General features: G+C 39.7%; 2 protein-coding genes and 1 long non-coding RNA gene across 7 annotated transcripts in view; 1 reads left to right on the forward strand and 2 right to left on the reverse strand.

Moving 5' to 3' along the window:
- Window positions 1-51: 51 nt before the first annotated feature.
- Window positions 52-17643, forward strand: LOC111265809 (uncharacterized). Of its 2 annotated transcripts, none has more exons than XR_002683678.2 (5): window positions 52-1324; window positions 11575-11645; window positions 11819-11925; window positions 16940-17107; window positions 17552-17643. It is a non-coding gene; the product is annotated as an uncharacterized LOC111265809 (long non-coding RNA). The 2 variants fall into 2 exon arrangements; XR_002683677.2 differs by lacking the exon at window positions 52-1324 and adding an exon at window positions 9879-10160.
- LOC111265806 (uncharacterized) lies at window positions 1519-9463 on the reverse strand. 3 transcript variants are annotated; one of them, XM_022842734.2, is made up of 16 exons: window positions 9289-9463; window positions 8507-8644; window positions 7158-8357; window positions 6684-6850; window positions 6262-6398; window positions 5917-6040; window positions 5461-5602; window positions 5159-5240; window positions 4742-4900; window positions 4491-4623; window positions 4131-4259; window positions 3728-3827; window positions 3273-3382; window positions 2768-2872; window positions 2229-2362; window positions 1519-1923 (listed from the first exon to the last, which is right to left on the reverse strand). In XM_022842734.2, exons 1-16 carry the CDS (start codon window positions 9446-9448, stop codon window positions 1743-1745), a joined length of 3201 nt encoding a protein of 1066 aa, XP_022698469.1. In that variant the 5' UTR covers window positions 9449-9463; the 3' UTR covers window positions 1519-1742. The 3 variants fall into 3 exon arrangements, with proteins under 3 accessions (XP_022698469.1, XP_086826767.1, XP_022698470.2); XM_022842735.2 differs by lacking the exon at window positions 1519-1923 and having other exon boundaries at window positions 2231-2407; XM_086970641.1 differs by lacking the exons at window positions 3273-3382; window positions 3728-3827.
- Window positions 12077-19771, reverse strand: part of LOC111265807 (WD repeat-containing protein 47) — a 74165-nt gene continuing 66470 nt past the window's right edge. For both annotated transcript variants that reach the window (XM_022842736.2, XM_022842737.2), the window contains 5 exons: window positions 17558-17775; window positions 16948-17074; window positions 16466-16682; window positions 14987-15163; window positions 12077-14653 (listed from right to left, as the gene is read on the reverse strand). In XM_022842736.2, coding sequence (XP_022698471.1) covers window positions 14325-14653; window positions 14987-15163; window positions 16466-16682; window positions 16948-17074; window positions 17558-17775 — 1068 coding nt within the window. In that variant the 3' untranslated portion in view covers window positions 12077-14324. The remainder of the gene's footprint in view (window positions 14654-14986; window positions 15164-16465; window positions 16683-16947; window positions 17075-17557; window positions 17776-19771) is intronic.

A 19771-nucleotide genomic window follows, 5' to 3' on the forward strand; every position in this document is an offset into this window, starting at 1 on the left:
ATAAACAGCGTTATTATAGGTTCAATTTATCGTTGGCTAGTGTACGATATATACACTTTCCGAAAACATGCTACATACGGGGGAGTTTCTAAACGGTGAGAGCGCAGCTTAGATCTAAGATGGTTGGACCGCAGTTCCGATAACGTGAAGTGAGATGGGCGATAACGGTTAGGTCAGCTATAACATTTGAATATGTAATGTGGATTTAATCGCAGTCACTACTTTGGTAAGAGGAAAAAAGTGAATGCTAACGCATTCCGCTAATAGAAGAAGATATCAAACCGAATAGACTTCTTACGTTCACGTTAGGATTGCCTCAGCTACTTGAGAGATTTTGGAGTACTAGGTAATGTGCCGATGCTCTAATCTCACCTATGAAAAAAAAACCCAATAATTTTCAAAAAACTCTTTATATGATATCCATAAATATTTTCTCTTACGACTCGCCACTTTGATAAACCGAGTTTTATCTCTGTTATCTTTGCTCCGGTCAGCTCACTTTAGAATCGACCCAACGAATTTATCACGTCGAGAGGCCTGTCATAGGCAGACCAAAATTTGGACACAACATAGGACGCAACAAAGAATGCGTCCATTCACTAGATACGTTGTATCGAGTTTCAGAACTCTAACTAAAAAAAGTATCCGGAGAAAGCTTAAACCAACAGCAAAAAACGATGTGCTAAGTGTCATCATAACGCATAGCGCCAGAACGCCGTTCTCTACCGCCGACCCAAGATGGAAGAGTCGTATAGGATTTGAGAAATATGTAGGCTGCGTTATGGCACTGTCGGAATCATATTTCAAGCAATTATTTCGTTAGTCAATAATATTTCGTTAGTCCGGGAAATCATAATGTGAGAGGTAATAGCCAACCTCGAACGATGTCTTCTTGTGAAGTATCAGATTCGAAATCTATCGAAAGAAGTAAAATAAAGGCAATTAGTAGAGACACGATTTTATTATCCGAAAAAACTTGTTCTAGTGGAGAGATGCCACGACATTACAGAAGGAATACTCACACCTAGAAACAACGATTACGAGTTGTGTTTTGCGTTCACTCTTATATAAACAAATTCAATCCATAGCGACACCTAGTAACCGTATTTCATGTTGTCTGCAATTGTTATATGGTGTAAATTTAAGCAGACGATTTTTTGTGAATCGTTCGTCAGATGCTGACGTGCTGCATACTCCGATGGTACTGTTTACGTAATGCTAGCTAGGTATTGCACAAACCACTAAAGCGTACAGCGTTTTTTAGTGAATGATTTTTTAGTGAACCATGACTGTTGAATTGCCTTCACTTTTTCGGACATCCCAGGTATAAACATAACTAGTATCACTGTGTATATGGAGAAGATGATTATATAATATCATGTTTATACGTAGCAGTATTTTAGCTGCCAAGTACAAATCTTTATAAAGAACGCTAATGCGGAATAAAATGTGCAAAATCAATTCTATATAATACACACTAAGCGTACCTAGTCATAACAACCCAAAGAAATAACGTAATTTACAGTAGAACGGTTATATGCTCATTTATTTATTTTTTTTTATTTTAACACATATTTAAAACGGCGTACAGGGAACTAGCCAATTGAATTACCACTTTTTAACACAGCCATTGCGTGTACTTTAGGAACGCTGCCGAAATAGGAAAACCGGATAATAAATATAATAAATACACAATACTGCTACATTGTGATAGAAAAAGTATAACCCGCGTATACATAGCATTAACTATGACTTTTTAAATGAAGTCGAGGGCGTTTACTGGGAGAAGAGACATCTCGAGTGAGTGAAACTGAGGTTCGTTTCTCTCGTTTCTGATTGGAATCATTCTTGGTAGGTAAAGGCTCCTTAGTTAGACAGTGGAATCTTGTTGATTGCGTTGTTGTTAATCCCAAGGGAAAATTCCTGAAAGGGGATTGCATATGTGGTGTAAGATCCATCAAGCACCTCAAGACACTATCTAAGATAAAGAAAAAAAGTGAGGGATGCCTTTGAGTTGTTTGAGAGTTTTTCAAATAATAGTCTAGTTTGAATCTAAATAGAAATCAAATCGCCGCACATTTTGATGTGAGCCTGTAAGTAGCTAAAATCATATTGCAATAGGAGATAAAAAAAAATATAGATATATATGGAGTAATACTATTTTTTAAATATGCGTATCTGTTTTATGCTAGGTTTATCCACATAGCTCATAGCAGCAAAATTTAAACCTGCACGAGGTGACATTCGCTCTTAGGATCGCAATAATGACATGAGGCCGTGACAAAAGAGCGCGGAGTTCTTCCGAGGGTCTCCATATTGTTAGGGGTACCTCCACTTCGCTGGACACGCAGCGCACAAAAAGCTGAAAGAGTCGTCAGCTGCAGTTATCGTCAACAAGATGTTCGTTCTAATCCATTCGACATGAAAAAAAAGTATTTTTAGAAGCAAGAAGCCATAGGCAAATATTGGAATTTTCTCTGCAGTGTAAACGGCCTATACTAGCTAATAGTTAACGTTTGTCGGAAAGTAGTGTAAGTACATCATTCATTTGGTTAGCATGGATATGATACGTAGGTTCTCCATGCTATTTTAGAAAATATTAACCCAACTAGACATATATCGAAGTATTATAAACATTTTTCAACAGAGGACAGTAAACCGGTTAGTACCACGTATACCTTTAATTTTTTAATCGTAGTATTTGTACTAGAAAGTCTATCACTTCACTACAATATGCTCAATTTAACGAGAAGTAACAAAAAAATACCTTTAATAAAGACGCAACTTTTCGTTCAAGCGGGCATTCTTCCCGCTGGCGAAGCTCCTCCATTTTGCGACGAACAGCTTCTTCAATCCGAGCGCATTGATTTGCCTAAGTACAGCACCGTGAACGGACCAAATTCGTAAATTAGGCAAAATTTTACAAGTCGTACGTTGTTGTATAGAAACAATACACGTAAAAAAATTACAGAGAACATCTGCTAAAGGATATGAACAGACACGCAGAAGGATTCCCAAACCAGCTACGGGGCTATTTAGCAAGCCGGATCATAATCTTAGATGCCCCAAATGTAAAATCTAGGTAATTTTTGCTGCAGTAAGCCCTGATACTCTTGATCTTGAAGTAAATAACTAAACGTTAAAAGCAATCGCCGAATATTAAACGATTTAAGAACTGCCATATTGCGAACGTAACAAGATTTGCGAAATATTTACTTTATATATCGGTACTCGAATGAAAAATAAAGACGATCGCGCGAACCAATAACTACCTGGACACAATCGTGGTAGCGCTCTAGCATACGCTTTTGCGATGAGCTTAAGGCCATCATTACTTGTGAAGGATCATGTGAGGCCTCTATAGCTTCATAGATCTCTTCACCTGGAACGAAAGTTCGCTTAGCCGTGTAAAGATTATCATTTTAAAATAAAATAAAATAGAAAGTTTTAGCTTAACTCAAGGAGCTTGACCATTATTGACTTTCTTAGTTGCGCGCCATCCATATGATCGAGCGTTTTAACCCTTAAAAAAACAACGTGTCTATTTGTGTAGACCCTTAATAGAACACTATGGCAAGATCTTTGGCTGTGTACTGAATATGCATAAGGCTGTATTTTTTTTTTATCGTGAACTAGTAAGGCTATAGTGAAACTTTTCTGAGGCTGTGGATGTCGCAACTTCTCTTAATACACCAAACCGAAAAAAAAAGTTTTCTTTGTATCTCACCGGAGTTTAGCTTTGAAACGTTTTCTTTGTTGCGGGGACGTAACGCTCGTTTCGAATGCCATTTCTCTGCCTCTATTTCCTTTCGAACTTGCTCCCGGACCTACGTATATATAAAACATTTCCTAAGATGCTCACGATTGAATGCTTTGCGAAGTGGCGCTACATACCTATATGAAAAACTATACAATGTCGAATTACCAGACCTCCCGAAACGTGTAGATATGATAGCTTTCTAAATTTACGTACTAGATACTTGTTTCTATAATAAATAGAAACCGGTTTAGTAATCAATGCAAAGTCCCGATTGGCTAGCAAACAACTGTTGTATGAAACGAGGGCTATTAAATATGTATAAATATAGATACTCTTATGAAAAGGGTAGGTTTGCTCGTTGTGGACATACCTTTTCTTGAATCTTGGCAATTTCGCCTTCAAATTTTCGGCGCTCCTTAACTTCGTCGGATTCTTTTCGTATGATGCTGCCTCCCTGAGCGAATTTCTCAAAATACATAAGACTTGAACATGACGTAACCTGTAGAAGTATTTTAAATTCAGTTCGCCCTCGTCTGGATGCTTGTTCTAAAGTAAACCGGTATAGTTTGATGTCTAAGACAGTTTGTTGGGCCTCAAATGTAAGTTATGTTAACACACGCTTTTTGGCAAAAACATAATTAAAAAAAGTTCATGAAGCACTCCATAGTAAAAAAAAAAGATTATTTAATCCACATCTTCGTCGTATGAATTCGGTTCGATAATTACTTACGCGAACTCTTATGAGGGGGAGAGATCCACCATTAGGTTGTGCCGACAATAGAGGCACAGCAAGCGTCTCCCTGCAGAAACCGAGCCGAGCATGCCATCGAGCCCGACGAGTCGAATTATAGTGGATTGCCAATCTGGGAACGTCACATTCAGTATTACTACTTGCAATATGACTTATGGCGCCTATGGTATAGCAATATGAGTGTTACTTCTTATTCAGGGTTCCTACGCCTTTGGCATCGAACGTCATACCTTGCTCCTTCGAGATGCAGTGGATCAACACCGTCTCGAGCACCACGTAAGGCCGCGCCGCTAACACACAGTTTGTGTCCTACGGCGATACCAGATCTTGAGCCCGCACGTGACAGCACTGTAGCTAAGGGGGGATCGATATCACACGGGATTGAGTACCTGCCCACACGTAGCACATATAAATAAAACGAACACTTGAAATGTGCGATCAAAAGGTTCCTGGAGGCCTTTTGGCTGTGACAGCCCAAAATAAACAAAGATTGCTTAATGATGAGCTTTAATTATACCAGGCATGTGATCTTAGTTTCTTTATAGTTATGCAAAAAAGTTTTGCTGAAAAAAGAACGTTTCTTCATGAGCCATTACTGAGTCCCAGAATAAACAGGTAAATTTTGGGAACTATGAAAATCAACCCACCATCCATCTGAGAGGACTAGCTCCGGAGAAATCTGCTTCACCAAAAGGACCATTGTTCTCTCTGAAGATTCATCACGTTCGACTGAAATGCCATCACATTCATCATTAAAATAAAGATTTAGATACATAGAGAGTAAGATGTTTTTAAACACACCTCTTTCGTCGAGCCCGCATTTTGACAAGCTAAGGGCTTGTTTAGGCTGCTAATGCTGCACAGTTGTTTGCAGGACCCACATCACACAAACGCCGCATAAAATCAGAAGTGAAATTGGGCCTATTTAAAACCTGAATAATATGTCTACCTATCATTTTGAGTGGGCTTCTATGGGTTCCTTGCACTTCAAGTTTCCACCTTTTTCGTAACTGCTCAAGAACGTTGTGCACAGTTAAACAACCAGTTAACTCACGAATTCGTCTACTATACGCAGACAGCTTCCACACCACCTGCATAACGACAGATTAATACAATGTCAAAACAGAATCGGTAGTCTATTGATAGTAGAAAAGTGCTTATGAGAAAAATTTTCCAGATACACATAATCGCGTAAATTCCCTCGAACTGCAAATTACCAACTATACCAACGCTTACGTACCAGATACGCTAGAAAGTCATGTAAGCAAATATGACTTCTACCAGAACTAAAAATTCTATTGTTGCTAAGACAATGAAATGATATTTTCTTGAAAAAGTTGAGGTGAGAAGTGTTTGTTGTACTGCTATATAAAAAAAAAAAGACTTAAAACAATTTTCCTTGTACCTGTTCAAAGTGATTTGCGAACCAGAGGTCAAAGTCATTTTTTGAAGACACATTGAGTGTTTGTAGAAACATCTTCTTTGATACGTTTAGGTCAATCTTTTTGCCCGACTCGTCGTCTTGGAACCTGCACAAGGTAACATCATATGTTGACAACACAATATCTACTGTCATATATTGACTGAACGGTCCATTTTAAGGAAGCGCAGAACATGACCACCCTGGCAGAGTTAAAAGACAAGAAATTTAGGAGTATACTGCACAATGCACGCTATTCTTTTCTAGTGACGCCCTGGCTAGCGTCCACTTCAGCGACCTAATGTCATTGAAATAGATTAGATTGCTTACCAATCGGCTCCTGCGTACGCAGGTGCTCTATCGATAAGCATCAATTCTCGGAGGGCATTTTTTACTGGGCTCTTCGACGACATGCCATCTGACGTACTTGCTGTTACACATGAATCAATTAGTGGCAAACCTTGACCCTACAATTTGAAAGATGACTCAGTTTCAATTATGTGTATTCAGAACCTTTAAATAAATGGAAATCACAAGTCTATCTTAGAGATATATTCTCTAGATAGGCGGAAATCTGTTCGTAGAAATTGTTATGACAAACAAGCTGGACAATGGACAGCTTAATATATGAAAGCTACTAGCTATAAAATAGCAATCGATTCCGTTGTTTTAACATATTATATTAATTCCTAGTAGATGTTGAGAATCATATGATCTCTATATGCGCCTTTATTGGAAACATGATGTCAGACCTTCGAATCCTGATATGATTTAGATTGGCAGAAGTCGTCTCCGCGAACTACAGGCTCTGGCGTGCTCTCAAGTGAAGTTCCAATCCAAGTTGATATTTGTGGAGTAGTAAACGAAGAGGGCTCATTCGACGCGGTAGGGCAGATTGCTGCGCTCCGTCGCTTTAAGCCTATATCACGCGTACATAATAAAGTTAGGTTAAGTCATGCCGTGATAAAAATTATGTGAGGGTGACAAATATATCGTACTTAAAGAGTGTTTTGAGTGCAGAGCGTATTATTCTAAAAGCAAGAGCATCTTACACAGACTATCACATATCTGATACATCACTCAGATGTGTAAAAATGATTCGTTTTTTCTTTTAACTTACTTTTAGTGTAAGAATCTTTTTGTTCAACTATCGAGTTTACTTAGATTCCATATAAAGTTTACTGACCATATAATGTTTGTTGAATTAATCATAATTAACTGCTAACCTGAAACACGTCTCACTGGCGTTTTTGATTTATTCACCCCTGCCGTAGACTTTGGCTCTTTTGTGTCAATGTCACTAAGTAATCTCATGCTACGCTCAACTGTGGCATCACTAACATGTTTCTCTGACGGTGTTGTAGGAACCAAAGATTTAGCCGCTGCTGAGACTGAAGGTTTAGATGAAACTGGTTCTTTTTCTAAGATATTGCGCGCAGTCTTCAAATGTTTCTCACTGGCTGTAACGTTTTTTCCAGTAGCTCTGAAAAAGTCTCGAGTACCAGAGGTGGCTGGCTCGAATATTTCGTTAGCCTTGACGTCACCATTTTGAATGTTAATTTCAAGCGATTCTTCTCGAAACATGCGCCGAGCGCCTTCAAGCGCGTTAGCTGACACCTTTAGAGCACTACCCTTGGCACTCACAAATCCAATGGGAATCGCCGGAATCTCATGCAATTTATTCGCTTGATCCCTTGCAAGCGATGTTACTTCATCCTTTCTGTCACTCAGCTCTAATGCGTGGTCAGGTACAGGAACTTGTGCAAGTTCTTTTTCAAACATCGCCCTCACTAATTCCAAATGCTTCGCGGATACTGGGACCGACTCACCGTTTGCTGTTTTAAAGCCTTCAAAAGTGCTTTTTACAAAAACGCTTTTTTTACCATCATGGCTTTGTCGTGGTAGGTCCTCTGTAAATACTTGACTGATTTTTGAGTTAGTGTGCAATTTGAAAGAATGGCGTCGATCGGCTGAATTTTCGATAGCGTCAAGTTGATATTTGCTTGACGCCCGCAAGGTTTCGGCAGAGATCCTAGAGCGACTTACAGGTACGGACCCACTGGATGCTTCCGTTGAATTTTGTTTATCGTTTAAACCGTCATCAGTTTCATCTTTAAGTATACCCTTTACAGCTGAAAGAGTTGTAGCGGATATGTACATAGCTTTACCGCCAGCTGTCTTGAAATCGCTAAGATCTTCAACGTTTGACGCCACCTTTTCTTTAGAAAGTGTCTTGGAAATTGCTGACGTACAAACTAAATGTTCCTGTTTGTTACCTCCATCTGGACGAATCTCCTGTTTAACCGTTGTTTCTCCCTGATGCACGGTCTTGGATGGTATGTGAAAGTCCTGGGTGTCAATGTTATTAAAGATATCATCGTCTTCCTCAGTATTCTTCACAGGCGCTAATGAGGGTAATGTTTTACCTGGAACAATAACGGACATCGCTGAAGGTCAATACTGCAGAACAGTAACGGTTACCAAAGCATAACGTCAAGATAGCAGGGCCTAACATGCCTAACGTTCTCTAGGTTATCACTATCCAAAGGCCTGTATGGCTGGGTTCCAAGCTCACTTTTAGTTGAAGAACTGCATGGAGTAGGAGGGGCCTGAAAGGAGTCATCAAAGAGGTCATCCTCATTTTGGGGCTTTTGGAAGAATCTCTCGCCATCTTGTAATTCTTGTTTGCCTTGAAACTCCGTATCTGGATCACCTTTTACGAGAATAAGGAAAAACAAGCACATTTGAGTCTTATATTAAAGGTATATGTAAAATTGGATTGGTGTGTTATTTCGTCGATCAATTTTTGAGCATTTATTACTGAAAGAAAAATGCAGAAGTCAAGATTTTTAAAAACTAAGTATGGAGCACACTTTAGTTGAGAGCTTTGCGTTTTGGATCTGCCTCCTTTAGTAAACAATATATACTGATTGCGCAAAACGACTGCTATTTATTTGGGATAATGCGATATTAATTGAATTCTGTTACTAGATACGGACAAGTTACTAAAACTATAAGCTTGAGCAGTTTGTCAGCAATGACGCTTACTTCGTTGAATTTGTTCATTGTCACTCAGTGAAATAAATCGTAATTGATAATATTTTCCGCTAAACGTTCACACGTTAGTTATGCTTCACTTTATTACGAAAAAAATACATTATAGTTTTTTACAGAGTTGTATTAGGTAGTCGTTGGACTGAGATTATTATGGCAACAGTACACATCAAGTTTGTATCATGTTCAATCGGCGTAGATATTGACTTTTCACTTGAAGATAGTGCAACGATTAACAAAGTCTAGAACCCTTCCCGTGCGCATATATAATATACGAAACTTTTTTTTTATTACAAAGTATACCAATAATTGTCCGTGGAGACGTTTCGCGGGAGCGCGCGGTCATTTCAAACGTGTCCCCATGATGGTCATGGTTCTCGTCGCCCGCTGATGCTGACGAGTTGTCCTCAAACAAATTCACAACCTCTCGCACCACCACACGAAAAGGTGTCCGATCCGACATACCACTAAATTATTGAAAGCAAAACGGCTTAGTAGGAACTCTTTGCACGAAATTCCCTACCTACTTTATCCCATGTAGGTGTACAAATTACTGACATTTCTAATGTGTTGGAATTCATGACAGCCACCTTTTCCTGGTATTTGCTGCCCTCTTTTGCTGTCGTTGAATAATGCGTAATATGTACACGAAGCCTTTACTCTGGATAACGAAATATTTTACAATGTCTCAAGCGAGCTCGGTCGCTTACATGACGGATAAGCCAATCATCTGCTCGATGGCAGCTTTGTTCCCGCCAAAAGCGGCTGCGCGGGAAAGTTCTGCAGAGCACCCGGAAACTTGATTGTGTTGCCCACATGCACTAACCAGGTTAAGAACAGCAGGTCTTCGCCATCTTATAAATATTTGCTGATACATAACACCATCAAGTCATCTATTACCTTTCAACCGGTTATGATAAAAAAACAACATTGTTCATATATAGAAATAATCAGCAAAACACAGATTTGCCCAACCTTGATTTTTATCCTGCTTTGAATAGCTTTGAAATCATATTAGCAACGTAATACCAAAGAAGCAGACGGTTAAAATGAGAATACTAAATGAAAACCTATACTTATGAGTTGTTGCCATAAAAAAAGATTAAATATCATACGTTATCTAGGGTATCGTGTACAGGCGATAAGACGCGTAATAAATGAGTGTCTCAAACCAGGTAAAAACATGCTTATCACCCTTTTAATTTATTGTTCCGTGCCACTCTGATTCGAGTGCTCCAGTTGTATTTGCTAGGCCATATCTCTCATATCAACCTATTGAAAAGAGAAAATGTTGTCTTCGTTGCGATAAAATCTATATGCAATGCTGTTGGAAACTATAACTTGCTAAAAGTCAGCGAAACCTTACAGAATCCTTTAGCAAAAGGGAAACGGACTTTTTATTAAAAAGCGATAATAAATTTGTATACGGTAGAAGCATATCTTTCTCTTAATTCTTTATTCAATTCATCGAAAATAACGCCGCCGATGGTTTGCGACTTGTTGCACATAAAACGCGAAGTGTTTCTCGGCGCAAAAGTTAAAATAATCATAGTTTATCGATAACTTATTACTTACAAAAATATATCATCTTGGTACCGAAAGCATAGCATGGTAGATATCCTACAATGCGAAACTAGCCATAGTAGCTACTCATTAAGATTCTCCCGAATCGCTCTTTTTGAGTAGATTTAAAGATAACGATATTGCAGTCAGAGTTTATGCTTATTGAATTTCTCGTAAATTTTTACGGTGTTTAGCGCCTAATTCGCTTAACTCTAAAAATGAATTAAAATTATTATTATATAATTTTTTTTGCTACAGCTTAGATCTGTCAGCGTTGGTGCCATCATTAGAGAGGGGCCCTAGTAGAAAAGGGAATGAAATTTATCTTGAGCTTATGTTTTTAATGTTTGCTAACATCCATTCAATTACTTTTTAATTTTTTTTAGCAAGTCAGAGCTGCTAGGCAATAGCCCGGCATTTCCGAAGTACCATACTATTTTTGGAATCATCATTAAAAGTTCCATAATATGCTATCCATAAATGTTTAACGTTTAAGACGACATATCACAAAAATGCTTTCGAAATTATAAATGTAATTTAAAATGCTTGTAGCGTAGACGTATGCCAGCTGGTGGCATAGGCTACAACTACACTTATAATTTGCAGATTAAGAAATAAGTATAGATTGGGGATATCCTATTATGTCGGCGTCTGATAAGAGATAGATATTCCAAAGGTCACTGACTAAAGTTCGGAAACTTTTGTTTCATAAAACTTGTCAACTAAGCCCAGCGCTATATAAGCAATAATAACTTTCAAGGCACAAAATAATCGTTTAAAGCTTATATCCCTCCACAACAGGCAGTTCAAAAAGGAACATTGCTTGAAGTATTTCAGTTTGATGCACTTGCTACGATCCATCTCCTGCCAACAAGATAGCCTCTAGAAAAGAAGTCTCGCACTGAGGTGGAAAAGTGTGATGTTCATTGTTATCTGCTTTTTTGTTTACAAATGCTCACGACAAAATATTTTTATCTTTTTCTGTCTATAGAATTTTAAATCTTTTTTTTTTTTGGTATTTTGCAGGTGTCTGATCTGTTTACGCTATGGCTATAACCGTTTTTGGTCCTCCTGAGGATCGTTCACTTTCGAACCTGGTAAAAAAGCTTTCCAAGTGTTGTGATATAAAAAAAATCATAAGAAGTTATCAACGATAAAAAAGAAGCTATTCTAGAGTTGAATTGTGTCAATGTTCGTTGACATTACGTTGTTTAGGATGCGCTTTTTGAGTAAATGAATTTTTCTCCTTATACTTCCGCATTCGTTCCAGGAGAGATTTTCGTATTTGTGCCAGTCAACACCGCACGGCAGTGTCGTCAGCGTTTCCGCTCTTGTTTCGAAATTATTCGGTGCATGCGGTTCTTGAGCAAAAATAAGGTCGCAAACAGTGTTCATTTCAGTCTCTATACTTAACAAATAACCTACCATTGTTTATTAAATAGCCAATGATATAACTAGTAATGTCTGAATAGTCTGCTGTTCGAAACGAATTGTTATCGAATATCTATACATAAGAACACTTGGTAACTATCGGTGTTATACAACAAAATTTACGTTTATTCGACACCGTTAATTTCCTCATCTTTGCATCTTGTTTACCTCTATTCGAAGATGTCCCTATTATCGAGAGTCGTTTAGCAAACATTATGGTTCTTGTATCTTTCCATACACGACAATTCCGTCTTGTACCGTCGGTTGAACATAGGTACTAGTTGAATCTAGGAACACAAAATGAATGCAAACCCTCACAAGCAATCCCATTTACAGACTCCGTGTTGTTTTTTTCTCAATGTTTATTCACTATGGTCATAAATTTCAGAAGAGTCTCCGCTGCTGACATCGGCATGCATCTGTGTATGAGTCACCATAGGAAATGAACTCTTGTGCTCTCTACACGAATTTGTTACTGTCCTGTTAGCTGGATTCGTCGGATAGCCTTCAGACGTAACAATGACTTTTATAAGCAACATAAAATTTTTAAAGAATCCTCGCTGGCTAAAGGGATTACTGTGCCATTATAATGTTTGGCGGGTACATGTATAGAAATCGTTCGCTCTATCTAATTCTACCGGCTACAACGTTTAGAACTACAGGGATCACTCGATAAATGCGTGTATGCATAAGTAACATATTCCATCGTCCACTTTCTCTGAGAGTCAGTTAACTACAGTGGAATGAACTTAAGAACAAATGGTAACTTCGATAGGAGAAACGAATATTGTCACGTTGTGGGTTGTTATTTTGTTTATTTGTCCTTTGTCCGTCATCGTGCGGCTGTGCTTCATTTTTCTCGTTGTTGATTTAAATATCGTTTGAATATCGTGAGACACTTCATGGCACTGAGTTACGCCTCATCTGCAAATAATGGTCATTTCTTGGTTGTTACCTCTATGGATGTACTAATAGCAAGCACCTTTCTTTTCCGGGTATACTCTTGTGTGACCATTCCGTATCGGTAAGGCGCAAGGGATGACTGGTGGCGATCATCGTTACAAATGGTATGGTGTGTCAAAACGTTACTGAATATAACTGTCCTCTCGATGGCTCTCTTTCATTTACTTCTTTACCGACGGGTCATCATATAGACATCTATAGAAATGTTGCTGAAACCCACAAATATGTCACCTAATTTCTATTACGTATCATTATTGTTTGTTCTGTTATGTCGAATCTCGCTTGGCGAGTTAGCCTATTTTCGAATAGTGTCGTTTTGCCATTTGCGAAGAGCTTACCACAAAGATGACATTTATAGCAGAGCAGTACATATATAGCGTTCGGTTAGTTTTATCGTCTCTCTGTTCATTACATATAATAATCATATACGTGCTGGGTATGTATATGCCAAAGCTGTCACTCAGCTCTGTATACTTATAATTAGTAGTCTTCATATACTCTCCTATGCATTTGTTGTCCTTCGCGCGAAATCGACAAATCACACTTCCTTAGTGAAAGCGATTTCATCTCTATCTCATGTCACCTGTATGAATGCATTAGCAATCGTTGCGGAAATACGCATTTGTTACAACTATCTTATCGGTCATACACCGGCAATTTTCGCTTCTACGTCCCGTTAATGGGCGCTCCTAGAAAGCGGGCCAGCTTTTCGTTCTTTTCTGTCGTTCTCTTGCTCTGCGTCGTCGTGTTCTTATCCCATTATCTTTCATATTTTTTCTTCTTCTTCGTATTCAGAGTAATGTAGCGCAATAAATACGCGATGCATGCACTCTTTTTCAAGTCTGAACTGAAGGCATGCATATCAGCTATTATTATGATTATTATTAGAAGCTCAATTGCAATGGTCGCATGTATTTGATGGTGAAGTGGCGACTCGTTCAGGCACGTCGCTATAACGTCGGTGACGACTCCCATACGGCTTCAACAACTGACTAACGGATGAAAAGCCGCTAAAGATTACATTTCTATGCGATGTTTGCGCATATATCAGCTGCCTAAGCGATAATGCTACCGCTTATTGGACCCCCCTTTGTTTTATTGAGCTTCTGTACAACGCTTAGAATGGACAAAAGTAAATTTTTCCGCTCTAACAATAGTTTTCTTGAAAGTTGCTCCAGCTATCTAGTTAGCAAAGGGGTAGATTTAGAAGCACAAAGAGGGGAGACTGGGTAGAGAAAAAGTGTGATTTTGTTCCTGGATAAAAGGGGCACACCTTTTATTTTTTATGTTGACCACCCTTAGCTACGAGTTATGAAATGAAACTGTCCGTAATACCCATGTGAATGTTTAACGTCCGCTCATCGCAGTCAGAAGGTTCCGTCTCAGTCGACTGGAAGCCCCCAGAGAGAGGCTGTTTTATCGGCCGACGTAGTGACAAACGTAAAATCGGTGGGATGCCAGCGAGCTTGAATCACTTTGTCCGGGTGCTCTGCCACAACGATTGAGGGCAGTGGCTGTGTCAGATCTCCCTGTAGGTCACTGAGCACACAGCGGCCGTCGTAGGAGGCGGTCAACAAGTAGTAGGCCTTGGGTGAAAATCGCACCGAGCGAATGTCTTGCGAATGAGGCCGGAAGCACTGTATCACTCGGCCACCGCGAATATCGAACAGCATACACGTTGCGTCCTCGTGGCCAGAGACAAGCATTCGACCTGATAAAATTACAAAAAAAAAGTCGGACATTAAATCAAATACTGTTATTACTTTGTTCTCGGCAATAACGACTTTTAAACCTATGGTATGATGCCATACGCATCTTATATAATGACAGTGGGTACGGATGGTTATAATCTGTAACAGAGTAACTCTACTTGAATGCGCTTATACAGTAATAATGCCTTTCATTATTATTATTATACAACACAAACTCTAATAATATACAATAATGAGAAAATATGTTGTCCTGTTCCGCGACGTCTATTAAAAAGTATGCCATGTATTTGCGGACGATAGACATGCTATTTGTACGAAGAATTCCTGTTCACCTGAAGGATCTACAGAGACACTGGCCACAGGACTTCCTGGACCTGAGCCGTGAGCGGGCGGTGCTGTTACCAGGTTGGTACAGCCTCGTATGCGTAGATCCCAGAAACGGATGGTGCGATCTTGAGATCCCGAAACAAACATGGCTCCTCCCCATGTGTACAGCGACAGGATGTGACCTGGTAATTGTAAAATTGTCAACATAAAAACACATTATCATGCAAATAGCACAATTAGTTCTCGAACATGGTAAGATAACACCTTTTCTTGTGGTGGACACCAGCAGTTTCATAGCGGCTTATTTACAAGAATATAGATTTGTTTGAGCATGAGCGACGTGGGGCTGGTTACTGGAAAAACGCTGGGCGTTATTCAGTCGCCACTGTGTACCGATCGGATTGCTTCAACCATTAAATATCTTTCACGAGCAATATATTTTTACCTCGTGGCCAACATGCTTCGCACTCGTTTGCATTCGTTGCTTATTATCTATCAACCATCACATACACACGAATAAGGTTCCCTAGGTACATAAACCATTGTCATCATCGGAACGATGCCGATTTATTCTCCTGCTGCTAATTTAGATATTTTATCCCACCCACGCCTCCCTTCTTTCATGGCTGACAGTTTTTACCTAGATGAGAACAAATAAACTTTGTCCTGTCGAGTTTGTTTTACCACAGAATCGCTTATTTCATTAGCAGTTATTTTCTAAATAGACATATGCACATAGGACGTATACACATAGAGGGCCGCACACAGTAATTCAGACGTAGATAGTTCAGCTTATGGCGTTCTCATGAAGTTGTTCTGCACCTGTTCATTTCCCGCCGCCAATCGGCCAATTCGTCTGCTTGGTCGTGTTGTGAATCATGCGCAATTTTCGCGCTAAAGCTCCGCTCGTAGCGAAGTGTGGTGGCTATTACCTCTGGTCATCCGCAGCACCCTTTACCGCGTCTGTGATGTTTGTAACCAGAGTTAGTCAGAGTTTCTTTTGGCGTCGACTTCTGCCGACCTTGAGGCGCTATTACGAAGGTGTCGAGGCAGACGGCAGCTGAAGGCATTTCGGTAAATGCAAGAACAAAACGTTCAAAGGCCAGGTAACAGGAGCATAACTGACGGCTCTGTGCATTCTGGCGTCGTTCATAAAGTAGATGCTCTATCTCTTGCTGGTTTTACTCATCACGCATATAATCCCAACAGAAAGTATATTAAAAAACAGGTCACATGCACTCATAAAAAGGAAACTATGTAAGATCAAAAATCGAAGTAAAAATCATTTTCAAGCTAATTACTGTGGCAGTTATATGAAGACACTAAGTGTCGTTCAAATATTGCACATCTATAAATTTCTGTTCTAAGAAAAAGATTGAGGGTGGCGTGTGCGTATAAGCTGAAAATCCTCATGCACTGCACGAGATACGGGACATAAGGCTACCTATATGGTACATACATGATGTTACCCTTTATGAACGTACCAGAGTGCCCACTAAGTGATTGGAATGGAATAGCTGTTTCGCAATCAGTAATGTAAATTTTGTTATCCCCGGCACCACCGGAAATCAGTAGAGAACTGCGATTAGTCAGGTCTTCCACAAAACACAGGTCACGCACAGTCCCGTCATGCATTGTCATTTCTGCTTCCCCGCCGTGGTCCAAGGTGCAGTCATGTTCATTGAAGCGGATCAGTTTCACCTAGATAAATCCGAAATCATGATGACGCTCAATATGGCTCGTGTAAATCAAGTTGATTGCTAAATAATGCAGCGGCAGGGCTACTGATAAGATGAAACGAACAGTCGATAAGAAGAATAACTGTATAATTTGATTTTGTAATTCTCCTATAAAGAAAAAGTCCAAAACATCCCCGCTGAGCGGTGTACTAGACTGCTAATTCCGCTAAAATTCGAAATGTGTTTCTGTTTGTGTTGCTAATGAATTTCCTATATCAGATATATACGGTCTTGTCGTTGGATCCAGTCGCCATCAGCTCTCCGGTCTGATTCCACGCGAGACAATAGATCGAGCCCTTATGATGCTTCAGACGTTTATGAGGCACCGATGGCTGCGTGGCCAAGTGATTCTCCCTGCAAATAGAAACGAGGAGGCGATGAATTCATGTATTAAAAAACACTAACACATCTCCATAATATTGTTAGCGCAAAATATTTCTCGACTGAAGGTTGACCGGTTCAAAAGTTCGCTTACTGCTCTAAAATTATAGCTACTTTAGTAGATAACTTCGTCTATCAAAACTATATTATCTTATCTTGGACAGCTTACAATGAAGCCTCTAGAACTCAAGATGCACATACCTAAGTCATGCTTCGGCTGCCTGCACATCGCTGCGACATCAATCAGTCTGCTATGCGGGTTCACAATAGAAAACGCTATAGCGGGTATATTTCAGGGCTAAAACATTTTTGTTTGGTCTTTTTATTGGCTCATAATGGTACCAAGGCTTTTACAAGACATAGACCCATCTGATGGACACGAGTAAATCAATATTTAACTAGTTTCGTACAGTACACGAGGTCGTCATGAAGAGTTCCAATTTTTTCTAGATTTACCTGAGGTCATCCATTTGAGGATATGCGCATATCCGAAGCGTCTTCGAATTGCTCCCAACGGCGTAATATTTACCCGACGGATGAAAATCAACTGCACGGACCACCTGAGCATCTTCGAGCGTTGTGACCGGAATAAACTGGGCGCGCTCATCAGCACCAGAATCCCGAGGTTCGTGCCGAATGTGGTTGCCTGAGCTGCCACCCTGGTTCGAAGGATACTGAAATATATTGGCTTATGATTGTCTGACTGAAATGTAGCAGATTCAACTGCAGTGAGAATAAAAGTTTCAACAATCGTATTGGTTTTTTCATTATCACCCTGCACAATTATTATTTTTGTAAATTACTATATCAACACAACAACAGTGTCTTACCTAGAGGAAAACATCTAGGCATACTGCGTTCATATAGATCACAATGTTCCTCTAAGGGGCCCTTCCAAACATCTGCCTCCGACTTGTGATAGATATCCTAGTGTTAATGACAGGTCTCATGCAGTTAATACGCTGCTTAATTAACATATAAATGTAGTAGGAGCTTAATGTTTTAAACTTATCGATACGTAACTCTGGCGCTATGATTACGGGACGTTCTAGAAAAAAACAAATGCTCCACGAGAGGATACAGTTCATGTTTATTGTCGACAACTACCTCAGTAGTTCGTGAAGTAGTTGCCGGATGACACACCTTTACGAAGCATCGCCTCGTCTTGCCAGATGTTTTAAGATAACAGTAATCGTTCGTCGTGGTACCGACAAACGTGCACAACAATGGCAACATGGAAAACAATGACATATATCTGACTCGTGGCTGTCACAATAATAATAGAATTCATGGCGGGCGTCAGCGTCAGATTAACACATATGTGTTTTCATTCATCCCTAGACTTCTGTTATTTTCTGTGGCTGACCCGTTCATTTTTGTTGTGACGTCCACCGGCCGAAGGTCACAAAAATACATATCATTATCACTGTTCTGCTTGTTAATAGATTGGTTGCTAGAGAAATAAGTTAAAAGGTTTTAAATCAGCTACCGGCAAAATATAGAAGTCATCGTATTGACTGACGGATCACAGGGTCCTATTATACCTGGCGTGACAGTCGACACGATCGAGCGTATACATGGCACCTAGAATAATTACACAAAACGCGACGATGACAAACTGCCACCAACGCCATTATTATAAGCCGCAACAACAACATTATCGATCAACAACAGCAGTCGTTAAGCCATATGACACTCGCTCAAATTGACTGGCTTTCACATACGTTCCTCGCGTCAGTAGCCAGCGATGTTTGCACCAGTATCAGTGTGGCAACGGTAATCGGCTACAGAAGCGCCATCCCTCTTGACGATTCACGATACTGATGTCGGCTGTTGACGCTACTTCGCAATGGGTCGCTTTTGATCGAGGACGATTGTTCCGGTTTGATTACAACACTGCCTGCTGGCGATCAATTTGCTACTGAAGGCAGGACCATCAGAATACATGTATACACTGTGTGTCCTGCTGTAATGTTCCTGCGGTCAAGAACGGGGTAGTAGAAGGGGCATGGTAATCCTCTTGCTACTAGAACTTGTGTTAGTCCCCATGCTATGTGTGAGATTAGGCGAGCAATAGACATCGTGCTTTAATGGTAGGACTGCGATTATACTGTAGCCACCTAAGCACATACGGTAGGATCAGTGCTCACACTATTCTACCCCTACCCCCCTCCCCCCCCCCCCCCCCGCAAAAACCTTTTTTGTCCATTACGTTAACACGGCTCCCACTAATCGTTGTTGTAATTATAGTAAAAACAGGCATTATTATAATAACTCGTTGAACAAGAAGACTAGCACATCTTTCCAAATATTATAATAGTGTGGGTCTCAATCAAGAAGTTACTTTACTCGAGGTACTCCGTTGTTTTGGCGGTCATATTTGAGCGGTCACTTTAACGTTTACGACAATTTCGATTAGCTTGTGGCTATAGTTTGGCGCCTTTCTCTTTCGAATCTATAGCAATAACGTCAGCTAACTCGTTGTAATATATTTTCAGTAAAACGGCCAACCCAACTTAAAATTGGAGTAGATAATTAATATAATAATAATACATTTTTAATTTTGCGAAATAATTGCTCAGCTTATATTCAAGTTGTGCTATGATTTTGTTAGTCCTACGTGCATAATACTAAGAGGCATATCTTAAAAAGTTTACTCATTTGCTGGAT

Source organism: Varroa jacobsoni, unplaced genomic scaffold (genome assembly GCF_002532875.2).
Source record: "Varroa jacobsoni isolate VJ856 unplaced genomic scaffold, vjacob_1.0 scaffold_1014, whole genome shotgun sequence".
Lineage (NCBI taxonomy): Eukaryota > Metazoa > Arthropoda > Arachnida > Mesostigmata > Varroidae > Varroa > Varroa jacobsoni.

What these genes read in the sequence shown, in the direction of transcription:
- LOC111265806 (XM_022842734.2), bottom strand. Translation starts at nt 9,448, where the DNA reads ATGTCGGATCGGACACCTTTTCGTGTGGTGGTGCGAGAGGTTGTGAAT. An exon ending in CTGCATCTCGAAGGAGCAAG is followed by an intron (nt 4,624 to 4,741) that starts GTATGACGTTCG and finishes TGACGTTCCCAG; the next exon opens with ATTGGCAATCCACTATAATT. An exon ending in TTGCCAAGATTCAAGAAAAG is followed by an intron (nt 3,828 to 4,130) that starts GTATGTCCACAA and finishes ATATATACGTAG; the next exon opens with GTCCGGGAGCAAGTTCGAAA.